Source organism: Denticeps clupeoides, chromosome 13 (genome assembly GCF_900700375.1).
Source record: "Denticeps clupeoides chromosome 13, fDenClu1.1, whole genome shotgun sequence".
NCBI classification, from domain to species: Eukaryota; Metazoa; Chordata; class Actinopteri; order Clupeiformes; family Denticipitidae; genus Denticeps; species Denticeps clupeoides.
The window spans coordinates 3,075,963-3,087,674 of record NC_041719.1 but is presented as its reverse complement, the minus strand read 5'-3'; the positions used below and the strand labels follow the sequence as shown (position 1 = coordinate 3,087,674).

The 11,712-nt window shown below is 48.7% G+C and overlaps 1 protein-coding gene across 11 annotated transcripts in view; it reads right to left on the bottom strand.

Moving 5' to 3' along the window:
* Positions 1 to 430: 430 nt before the first annotated feature.
* Positions 431 to 11,712, bottom strand: part of msi2b (musashi RNA-binding protein 2b) — a 163,911-nt gene continuing 152,629 nt past the window's right edge. For 3 of the 11 annotated variants that reach the window (XM_029000063.1, XM_029000069.1, XM_029000071.1), the window contains 3 exons: positions 7,828 to 8,013; positions 5,359 to 5,543; positions 431 to 2,490 (listed from right to left, as the gene is read on the bottom strand). In XM_029000063.1, coding sequence (XP_028855896.1) covers positions 2,446 to 2,490; positions 5,359 to 5,543; positions 7,828 to 8,013 — 416 coding nt within the window. In that variant the 3' untranslated portion in view covers positions 431 to 2,445. The other 8 variants (XM_029000064.1, XM_029000070.1, XM_029000072.1 and 5 more) reach the window with 6 other exon arrangements.

Sequence of the window (11,712 nt, the reverse complement as noted above, 5' to 3'; positions counted from 1 at the left end):
TCTAGCATTAGCATTTAAGGTAGTATGGCACACCCCTTTTGTAACATTCAAGGGTGGGGATCCAATTGATGCCTTGTGTACAATTCTGTCTTACAGCGATTTCACTTTTTTTTTTTTCATTATTTGTCTGTGACAGCTTTGGTTAGTTAAAACCATGTGAGATCAGCAAAAAAAAAAACAACAAAAAAATATTAAAATAAACAGTAAATATGATACACAAAAAGAAACCGATGCAAATTCGAAACAAAAAAAAAATAATAATAAAGTGTCAGCGTTGACGAACTGCTAGTTAATAAGAGATTCTATTCTTACAGGTCCTACGTCGGCTAAAAGAACTACGTCTACAGCTTAGGTCTTAAATACGTAACATCTACAGCTAGCTACTGGAGAGGGGAGGGAAGGAGAAAGAATGAAAACCACTACACTGGCATCATAAACAGCACTCACTTACAGCTTGTGTGTGTTTTTTTTTTTGTTTTTTTTTTCTTCTCATCTTTTTAGAACTACTGAGATACAATGAGCAACAAAAGATCATACATGGCGACGAGGAATGGAGACAGACTGAAATGATAAAGAGTACAGTACAGAATAATAGTATTATTATTAGCATTATTATTAGTAGTATAATCATTAACAACCACAAACAAATCGATAAAAACCCCAGATTTAATATCATCATTCAAATCAAATATTTCAAGGGATTATATGTATAGTAAATATTTTTTTTCCTTTTTTTCGTGTATATATATTTTAAATCACATTTTGCGTGAACCATTAAATAAATGTCTTTTCTGCCCATTATTATTCCATTTTCTCCATAGTGTCTGAAAAGAGTCCAGCTTTATTTCACCTGGTTGTTCAGTGAAATGTAACAAGGAAAAAAAATAACATTAAAAACCAAAAAAATAAACATTATATATTTTTCTGAAAAGATAAACATCAGCATATACATAAATCATTTTTTCCTCTGTGTATGATTAAATAACTTCTTTTCTCAGTTGTGTAAAGCGCATCTTTAAATGCCATTTCTCTGTCTGAGCAAATCCAGTTTCCGCCGTACGTACAGAGAGAGCAGCAGCTACAATCGCGGCGGTTTGGCGTTCCTCTAGGTGGCGCTGTGGCACCACGCGCCCCCCCTCCCCCCCACACTGGTACACAAACACGCATTGCCAACGGCCACCGCCCAGCGTGTGCAAGCGTGAAACGTCAGACCCCGCCCTACAGCTCACAGTGCAATCAGTTCACTTCCCATCAGCCACTCCAACAAAATCGGAAAGTTGGTTCTCAACGGACAGAATTGAGGTAAATGTTAGAAAACGGTTATCTTCTCGGTTTTTATTGAAGGAAAAAGAATCGCACTACGTCGATATATTGCCTTTGTTAAAATGCCGCGCCGGACTGAAGCGCTTGGAACGTTGAGGCGACGAGGGAACGAACACAAACTCAGAGGGAAACATCCACATGTCGTAACCAGAACAAAGTCAGAACGTGTGCTTTGGGTTCCGTTCCTCCAGTAAATAATTGTTCTGTTTGAAGCTGTGCCACGTCTGAACGTACGATCTACTCAGTATGCTGGTATATTTACAGAGCAAGCGAACAGTGTTTTCTATCGGACCCTCCTCCTCCTCCTCGCCGCCGCGGGGCCTTTGTGCTACAAATGGTATGTGAGCCCTGGCACAGTACCTGGCTTTAGGACAGACCATCACAAAAATATGCTTCTCTTTCTGAAACGGTTAAATGCAGTGAGAGGAAAAATATTTACATGTTACGTATTTCTCTCCTTTTTTTTTTTTTCTTAAATATATGAATTCACAAAATATTAAAAGGAAATTTATTTTTCTTCCCGACAAACAGAAAAAGACACTTATAAAAAAAGGACTGTGAAAATATTGTAGTCCTCTTATTGCCCAAAATAGTTTAGTATGGTTAACAAGACGTTACGAGAACGGGAGAAAAAAAACGAAGCTACGAAGGTCAGATAGCCACCCAGACTCGACGCGCAAGTTGAAAACGTGTCGCCACTTTTCTTGCCTTTTTTCATGTCTGTCCCGCCCTGCAATGTGCAAAGTGACACCTGGCGCTCAGATCGTCACCGGGATCGTCACCAAAAGAGGAGATGAGCCGGAGTTGAGCTGATACTTCATGTAAAGAGACAAAATCAGTCGAGCCTTTTCTCTCTCGCGCTAAGATCAATCATTTCACAAACAGAATATATTAAAACACCAATAAAAAAAAATGCATCAAGGGTTAAAACAGGAAGTGGGTCGCATGGGTCAGACAGGACTCCAGGTTCAGGTTACAGTTCAGCAGATAATTTTTTGTTGTTGTTGTTGTTGTTGATTTTTTTTGTCGTTTGGTGTTCGGGTGGTGCCATCTCGGTGTCTGTTCCTGGTTGATGCTGTGCTGTGGGTGTGGTCGGATGGCGTTACCTGCACACAGAACCCACTAGAAACTCCGCCCTGCCTTCCCTGGGCCTCCAGACAAAGTCTGCTGCAAGCAAACACAAAGATGTCAAAATACTACACACACACACACACACACACACAGACACACACACACAAACACACCATGCCATAAAGTCCATTTGTGCCCATCAGCCCAGGGGGCACCTTTTTATTGCTATTTTGTCTGGATGTGACGATCAAGATTTTCCTCCAAAAATGGAAAATGCCCCTTGGACTGATTGAGCAACGGAGCGATTTCATCTACAGGCCAAGGGTTTTACACCATTCACACACACACACACACACACACACACACACACACACACACACACACACACACACACACACACACACACACACACACACATATACAGTAAGGAAACACAAAAAGTGTGTCTAATGTATAGGGAAATGTGGAATAAACAGGAACCGCATCCCAACGCTGCTTTCTCCGACATGCATTTGATGGATCATGTTTCCATGAGTGCTGAGTGGTTAAAAAAATTCAAATGTCTATGTTCATTTGATTCCTTTTTTTTTTTTTTTTTTAAGAAATTCATATTTTTCTCTGGCACTGCACCTGTTCGTTCATAAAATGCATCGAAGAAGCTTATGTGCCGCTATACTGTCTATGTCGGTACATGATCTGTACCGGCTGCACAGAATTCATTCTCGGTCCGCCTCAGTGGCCGGTGCCAGCATACAAAAAACTTTCATAGAACGCTGTGCACCTAAAAAAATATCTAGATACCTGTAACAACAAATCTGCTGCCTCGCAGAATGTTTAACACTTTGGAATGGAAAGATTGGTGCATTAATAATCAATTTCCCCTCACACTGAATGTGGCGGAAGTGGACTCGGCGATTCCTGTCGGGTTTAACTCCAGAATCCCGGTCGAGGGGGGTCCTCGGCCTCATTGTACCTGACACGTTCCGTGCCGCGCGGAGCCGGGAGTGTGTATGGCTGGCGGGCAAACAGCATCGATTCGGGATCTGCCCCGGGGGCAGGGGAGAGGGAGCGAACGCCGGCCCCGCCTTCTCGCGGCTCCAGAACGCGGGAAGAGAGTAAAATTCTAAAACCTTCTGTCGGAGAAAGCAGCGGTGCGGCTCCGTTTAGGGGGCGCTGCGAAAGCGAACAAAGGCGCCACATCTGGAGTCGGGGTGGTGAAGGGGTGATGCAACAGTCGCATGCTCATTCCTTTAATGAAAAAAATGAGAAAAAGCCTTTCATGACGCTTTCAAAGGGCAGAAAGAGACAAAACGTCCCCTTCAGGGTCATTAAAAGACTTTTTCGGCATTTTCGGGAGGGGGAGGAGGCTAGAAGCACTGAATAAACAGGGAGGGAGAGAACACAAGCACAGTAAAAAAACGAGTGAAAATGAGCGATTATAAAAGCTGGTACGGTAGATACCTCAAAAGAGATGGCAACCAACCACCTGTTAGGTTTCAATGGTATCCGTTTGTAAAAGCGGTCGCAATCAGCGGGCCCTAAAAGTGCACAGTTAGTCCTCGTGTCAGTATGCATTTCAAACAGAATACAAATTATCCGCCGCTTGTCAGTATCGTTTATTCACCCGGACGACTGGCGGCATGAATGCGAATGCAGGTCGGTGATCCGGGCGGAATCAATCACGGCTCGTTCCTGATCCTTTTGGGAATTTCCCCGTGCCGCGCGGCGACACAATGGGACACGCCGCGGCGGGCTGAGAAGCCGCCCGCGTCTCATTTGAGCTGACATTTCCGACACGTTCCCCGCCGAGGAGGACTGAATAACAAACACCTCCGGCCGGAATCCAGAGATCGCGATCAGTTATTGGGACTGAGTGACAGCGAAACGGGAACGTGGCGGGGAGCCGGTGCTTCCCCCACAGTCCGCGTGACTGTTGCGGTAAAGAAGAATTAAGAACCCTCCGTTGTTTAGCATTTCATTATCAGAATGAAATTGAAAGTGAAGTGGTCCTCGTCCGATCGAATTTCGAACTCAATAATCGTGATTGTGCGCTTGTGCAGTACAGAACCGCACACATTTGGACTTCTGGTGTAAATTAGGCCGCCTCGTTTTAGTTTGGCGCCTCTGCCACTACTGAAACGTAAAAAATGGCACCCGATTCACATCCATGCCGGCAGGAACGTCTTCCACAAACTCCAAATCTCAGTTCGAGCGCAGAGCGCGGCACCGATGCCGGGAGGGGCGAGGCAGTCTGCGGGATGTGGTGTTTGGCGGGAGGCGGAACGCGCAGCTTTAATTGGGTTTGGGATTCTTTAAAAGTGCCGCTATTTTACGGCAACGGTCGTTCTCGCGGGTCGGCGCTCCTCCTGTCTTTCTGGAGACAGTTTCTGGAGACACAAAAGGCCTTTTCTTCTCGCCTTTTGTGGTTCCGGGAGCGGTCGGGGGGGTCAGAGAGAACCGCGGTCCTCACAATAGGCTGTGATTCGCCTCGTGGCACTTATCAGCCCCCCGAGGACACGGCGCCACCCCCCCGACCCGTTCTGCCGTCGCCCGAATGCCATCAACAAACTGCCAGGAGGTTTAAAAACAAAACGGGATAATGGGCACGAATTCCTGCACCGGGGCGGCAGTGCACCATGGGTACACGGACCTTTCAGGGCATCGGCACCGAAGAAATCTGAAGGCCATTGTCAAAGTCGGAACCTGCTCGGTTTGGAAAAATGAAAGGACCACTGAACTCCTCTGTCCGTCACCTGAACAAAAGGGGACGAAAACGGAGACGTCCCGGGCGCCTCTTCACGTTCCGGCGGCGAATTCCTCCCAGAATGCCGGGAATTCTTTGTCCATTCGAAGGGGTTACTTAATTAGCCCCGGATTCTCCGTCTGCTCGCGCCGTTATTGGCGTGATTCTCAGCAGCGGGGACGGGGACGGGGGACGAGGCGGAGCGATCCGGACACACTTACGGCGATGCTGTGGCCGAAGCCGGAGCCAGGCTGCGGGCTGGCGGCGCTGATGTAGTTCCCCACTCCAGAGTCCTGGCTGGCCGGGCCGTACAGGTCGGTGACGGGCCCGGGGCTGTTGGCGCCGGGGAAGCCGCCGGGTCGTGGGGGGTTGCTGCCCGCGGGGGAACCAGGGTAGCTGTTCAGAACTGAGAGAGGGACATAAGAGACGGGGGACATGAGGGCAAAATTAAAACGTGGACACACATCCTGACAGGCTCCGTCTGAAACTATTCCCAAAAACCCTGATCATTCCTCCACTGCAGCATATGTCTAATTAAAACCAATTATTGAGCCAATTGATGATCAGAAATCCATGATCAGAATGAGGTTCTCAGAGCCTGTAGGCACACATGCACGCAAACGTACACACACATATGCAACTGCATCTCAAAAAAATTTAAATATGGTAAAAAAAAATGTTAAAAAAAAGTTTTATTGAAATATCCTTCAACCCCAATCAAGTACTGAGTGTACAAACAAAGATTTTTCAGGTATTATTAGAATAATTTGATTTCATGTTGCATTTAATGAATAGAACGTATAGAAATGTTGACTAAATTATTAAAACAAATAATCCTGTTTTTTTAGATGCACTAGCATACGACTACGGTGCACAATTTCAGATGTTTCTTCTTAGAGACACACGTGCAGAATCGACAGTTTGCTGCTTCTCTCAGCATTCAGGTTCCATGCAAACTAGAACAGAGCAGCCGGGTCGTTCCGGATTCGTTCCGGAATGTTCTCGGAAGGTAGAGGAGGCAGAGAAGGCAGAAGACAGCCTTCATCATCATCAATTCCCTGTACGCCCACGCTCCGGTCCCCCCCACTTCCGGAAGCACGCGGGGGACTGGACCACAGCAGCCCCCGTCTAATCAACACCTGCCGGTCCTCCGTCCCCGAATATATGACGCCGATCCACCCGCCCGCGTCCTGGGTCACGTGTGCCTGCCGCCGCGCGACCTTGCTGGGGTGCTTAAGGAAGAGGAATTCTGGGAAGGAGGGCGGGTGCTATATTTAGAAGAAACATCCCAGAGCGCTGATGGCGGCAATTAAAAGCGAAGCAGCGAGGGGGAGGAGGGCCGGCGCCGGTTCCGGGCCCGCCACAGCCAGGTGACCCTCCCCGACCTCGCCATTCACCGAATGCACGGGTGAACGAACGGCAACAGACACAAACCGGAGACAAATGCAGGTGGACCCACAGACCCCCGCGCCCCCCGGTGCTCGTCCTCACCGACGCTCCCCATTAATAAAGGAATATTAAATCGGGCTCTGCTGCGGCCCCCAGGCCTTCACGTCACTCCCGTATTCATTGGAAGGGAAGTCTATTAATGCGCTCGGCTCAGATTCTCACGAGGCCTGAAAAACACACACACACACACACACACACACACACACACACACACAGGCCGCGGAGAGCGGGGAAGATCAGGGAAACTCTCGAGCAACCGGATGTTGAGCTATGAATAAACACATCACCGCTTCGTCTGTCTCGACGCGGCCGGACGGGGAGGAGGTGCTGAATCGGTGGCGGCTCCTCACCTCCAGAAAATAGAGACGCCGACGCGGCTAATTCCGGGCGCGGCAACGACACCCACTTATCACCGCACTCTGCAGAACCGGCCCAAATCCGGCCGCGGGGAGGGAAGTCACGCCTCCTGCCGGCGCGGGTTCGTCATGTCTGTTCACCGCGGGGATCCGTCCCGGAGGCTCTGCCGCTAAAAACGCTTTCATGCCCCAGCAACGTTGTTGCGTCAATTGTGCAACTCCATCTGCATAATTTCATTGCATTATTCTGCACATCTCCCTTCGCTTCTCACCTCAGAAACTGTCCGGAACTGAGGCAGACGAATAAAAACGGTACGAACGTGTCTGCATTTATGGCCACGTTTCTTTTAGATTATTCATAAGGCGCAGTGTTTGGCAAATGTTAAATGCACATTTTTTTCGGACTAAAATAATATTAAACATAAAACGGCTGCTCCGTATGAGGACGGAGGGAAGGATCTACACGGAACTACAATTCCAATAATAAAAAAAAGAACACATTCACGAGGTTTGGAGGGTTCCTGGCTTCACCCCGGTGCAGTGTGCAGGTTAATAAATATGCATATATATGTACACGCCTGCCCCAGAATGCACCGTGCTTGTTAAGACGTAATCGGCCGCGGCGCGCTCGGGGGACACGTGGACATATACATGGCGTGGTGTAAGACGCGGGCACGATGCAGAGGTCATGGAGCAGAGATGGTCTTGTGTGATGTAGAGCATGCACCGCATTCCAAGCATCCCTCTGGCGCGCGCGAGGCGTCCCTTTTCGCCGCGTCCCATCAGCCCCCTCTCCTCCTTCATCCCTCCCTCCCCTCCCCACCCACGGCTTTCATGATGAACTGAAAAGGTAATGGAGCTCGGAGGCGGCGGTGGGGTACACACCTGGGCTCTTAAACTGATCCGGGCTGTGCAGGTGCTGCTGCTGCTGGGGGGAGTGGCTGGCGGAGGGGGCATGATCGCTGGGCAGCATCTGGGGCCCCTGGGGGCCCAGGGAGCCATAGTCCGCAAAGGAGAAGGCCGGGCCCCTCAGGTCGCTGGGCGAGGAATAGAACCCGTAATCGGGGTATCCTGGGAGATGACAGTGATAGGGGAGGGAGGGGGGTGGGGCTACATCATTTGTTTTATTTGTATTTTTACTTTTTTTTTTTACTCTTGCATTTATATGTTGTCTTGTAAAAAGGTTACAGAAGCATTTTATCAAACAGGCAGTTTAATCAGTCGTGTGAAAACCAGCGCCTCCGTCTATCCAGATACCAGCACATGATGCCTGTATGTCTGTCGGCCCACCTGCCCACGTCTGTCTGCACAGGGTCACCTGACCTGGGGCCTGTGCTTATTTTTAGGTAAGTAAACGCAAGACGCTGCACTTCTCCAGTCTGGGGACATTTTTTGTCCTCGTCCTGACCTGCTTCTCCGAACTGACCAGGTGTGAACGTGGCAACAGAGAAAGGAAACGTTAATACAAATATAAATACCTACATATCCTGGACGTGTATATTCTATATAGCCAACAACAAAAAACATATTACACATAAAAAACACATTTACACACAAGTGGCCCTCATCCACAGCGCATTACAATCAGTAGTTACAGGGACAGTCCCCCCTGGGGATAATCAGGGTTAAGTGTCTTGCTCGGGGACACAATGGTAGTAAGTGGGGTTTGAATCTGGGTCTTCTGGTTCACAGGCGAGTGTGTTACCCGCTAGGCTACTACCACCCAGTAGTTACAGGGACAGTCCCCCCCTGGAGACACTCAGGGTTAAATGTCTTGCTCAGGGACACGATGGTAGTAAGTGGGATTTGAACCTGGCTCTTCTGGTTCATAGGCGAGTGTGTTACCCGCTAGGCTACTACCAGCCTTTGTTTACATTTACATTTACAGCATTTACCAGACGCCCTAATCCAGACCGCCTTACAATCAGTAGTTACAGGGACAGTCCCCCCTGGAGACACTCGGGGTTAAGTGTCTTGCTCAGGGACACGCCCACCGAGGGCGGGGCTCGTCGGGGTCAGTTTTCCTCCTGCCGTATGTGTTTTCGGATCGTCACGGCCATCTGGCAGAGGCGACTTTCCCATGATGCTCCTTCAATATAAACTAGCAGAGAAGATGGCAGCAAGTCAGCGTGCGAACCCGCAGCCGTTCTGGGGGGAAGGTGTGACACGTTAAAGACGCTTCAGGAAAACACACACATGCCGAGCGTGTTTATCTGCGGCGCATCGACTCCGACAATTAGTCCCAAACGACTTCCAGCTCGTTATCCTGACGTCCTCCGACGTCCCCGTCCTACATCACGGGCCGATAGACGCTTCTGCGCGCGAAGGCCTGGAGGAATACTCCGCGTTCCGCGTCCCCCCCTCTCCTCGCGCTGTTTTCCTTACTAATTAATTTCAAGGGATCCGAGGTGCAAGCAAGTGAATAAAAAGCAAAAACAGGAGGAATGAGAGGACGGAGGGAGGACGGAGGGAGGACGGGGGACCCTGCGGTTCCGTGTGCCGGACGGAGAGATAAGCCCTCTCCGGCGCGGCTCATTAATTACCCTCTCGTGGAGGCCCTGTTATCTTCTCACCTCCAGACAGATCCGACCGGAGGAGGAGAGAGGGGGCGAGGGAAACCACGCCCTGACCCCAGACTGTGCTCCAAAAAACTTCCTTGCCATTTCTTGACCCCCGATTGACTCGGGGTACGGACAATCGTGGTTCTCCGGGAACCCGTCACAGGGACGGTCAAACTAATGAAGACAATACAAGCGTTACTAGTCCTGATCTCGGATTAACCTGTTGACCAGTGAGCGTCCTCCTGACCAAACCAAAAAGTTAAAGTAAAAGTGAAGTGATTGTCACATGTGATACACAGCAGCACAGCACACGGTGCACACAGTGAAATGTGTCCTCTGCATTTAACCCATCACCCTGAGTGAGCAGTGGGCAGCCATGACAGGCGCCCGGGGAGCAGTGTGTGGGGACGGTGGCACCTCAGTGGCACCTTGCCGGATCGGGATTTGAACCGGAAACCTTCTGATTACGGGGCCGCTTCCTTAACCGCTAGGCCACTGCCCCTAAAAGCATGTTTCTGCTTTTTAAGTGTGCTTCAGATGTCTTTTTATGGAACAGCATGGAGCGTTTTCGATTTCTATCCTGACCCACTGCCAGTTTTACACTTTCTCCCTGTCGATTGGTGCACTGATGTCAACCGCGGCCCCCAGCAGAAGGTGACGGTGGAACACGACTCGGGACGGGCGGCGGCTGGAGCGTCTCCTGCAAACATCAACTCCTCATCCCGAGAATGACAGTCATGATGATTTTTTTTTTTTTTCCACCATGAGAACACTTCAGAGATCAACAAATGTTCAGAATTTGATTACGAGCTGAATAATAACTACACGACTGTCAGGGTGCAACCATGCAGACGAGAGGAAGTCTAGAAAGAAAAAAAGAAAGTCAAATCCAGTCTCATTTGCATAATAAATGAAGCAAGTTGACCCTCAGGGGTGCAAGTCTTCCTGGAACAACTTCCACATTTATTAATAGAATTGGAACGACTCTATGCAAGAATAATACTGTGTTACATCCAGAGATTTGAAATCTACCTTCTTTCTACAGCAAACCAGAGCCTCTTTAAAACGAATACATTAATACGTCATAACTGCGGCGCAATTTCATTTCAGAGATCGAAAAATAAGGTAAACCAGATACGTCGTGTAGGTTCACACGTCCAAACATGCGAGTCTGAATCCCGGCTGGGACCTTGTGTGGGCGGAGTTTACGACTCTGAATTGTCTGTAAGTGTGTGTGTGTGTGTGTGTGTGTGTGTGGGAGCCCCACCCGGGTTGAGTCCCCACACAGCATACCGACCCTGAGCAGGACTATGCACTTGTAGATCAAGTTTTTTTTAAAGTGAAGTGATTGCCTCTTGTGATACACAGCAGCACAGCACACGGTGCACACAGTGAAATGTGTCCTCTGCATCACCCTGTGTGAGCAGTGGGCGGCCATGACAGTCGGGATTTGAACCGGCAACCTTCTGATTACGGGGCCGCCTCCTTAACCGCTAGGCCACCACTGCATGGTAAGTGTGACTCGTTTTATGAAGTGCAAAATAACTTCACACTTTACTGTCTTTAGTTACTGTCTATTCATTTATTGAGGGGTTATTCTGCTAAAAGTTACATTCGTCTTTTTTAAAGTTCCATCACTCATCATATCCAGCTACAGACATTCAAATGCCACTATAAGGTTTGCTTGATTTTTAATAATCATATCAAATAATGCTTATTTGAAATCATGCTGTGTATTGATTATAATTTTTTTGCAATACTATTCATTAACTACACAGTCACAGCACGTCCAGAGGATGAGAAACCGATGGAGACGGGATCTCACAGTCCTGCTTAACCGAGGACATGCAGGGTACAATACCGGCAGACTGCAAGATAATGGACGATGGAGCCAGTCCATGAATCTTTGTTGGGGACGAGGTGCAGGACTGAAATCGACCCCACATGGAAATGGAAGAGGGTGCAGAAAGAAAGAAAGGAAGAAAAAAGAAGAACCCCACAAAAACCCCTGGTCTTTTATTCCACTTTAACCCTCCAATTCTTCTGGTAGAAGCCAACAGTCCTCAACGTTCAAAGTGATCATGGACCTGTCCTCCTAATTAGCCGGGCTCCCGTCCTGTTCCGCTTCCTCTCATCTTCCTAATTAGATCTTTAGCAGCAAACAAATGGAGATCTTCCTGCAACGCGAGGCCTTGCGGCGCCCTCCTCC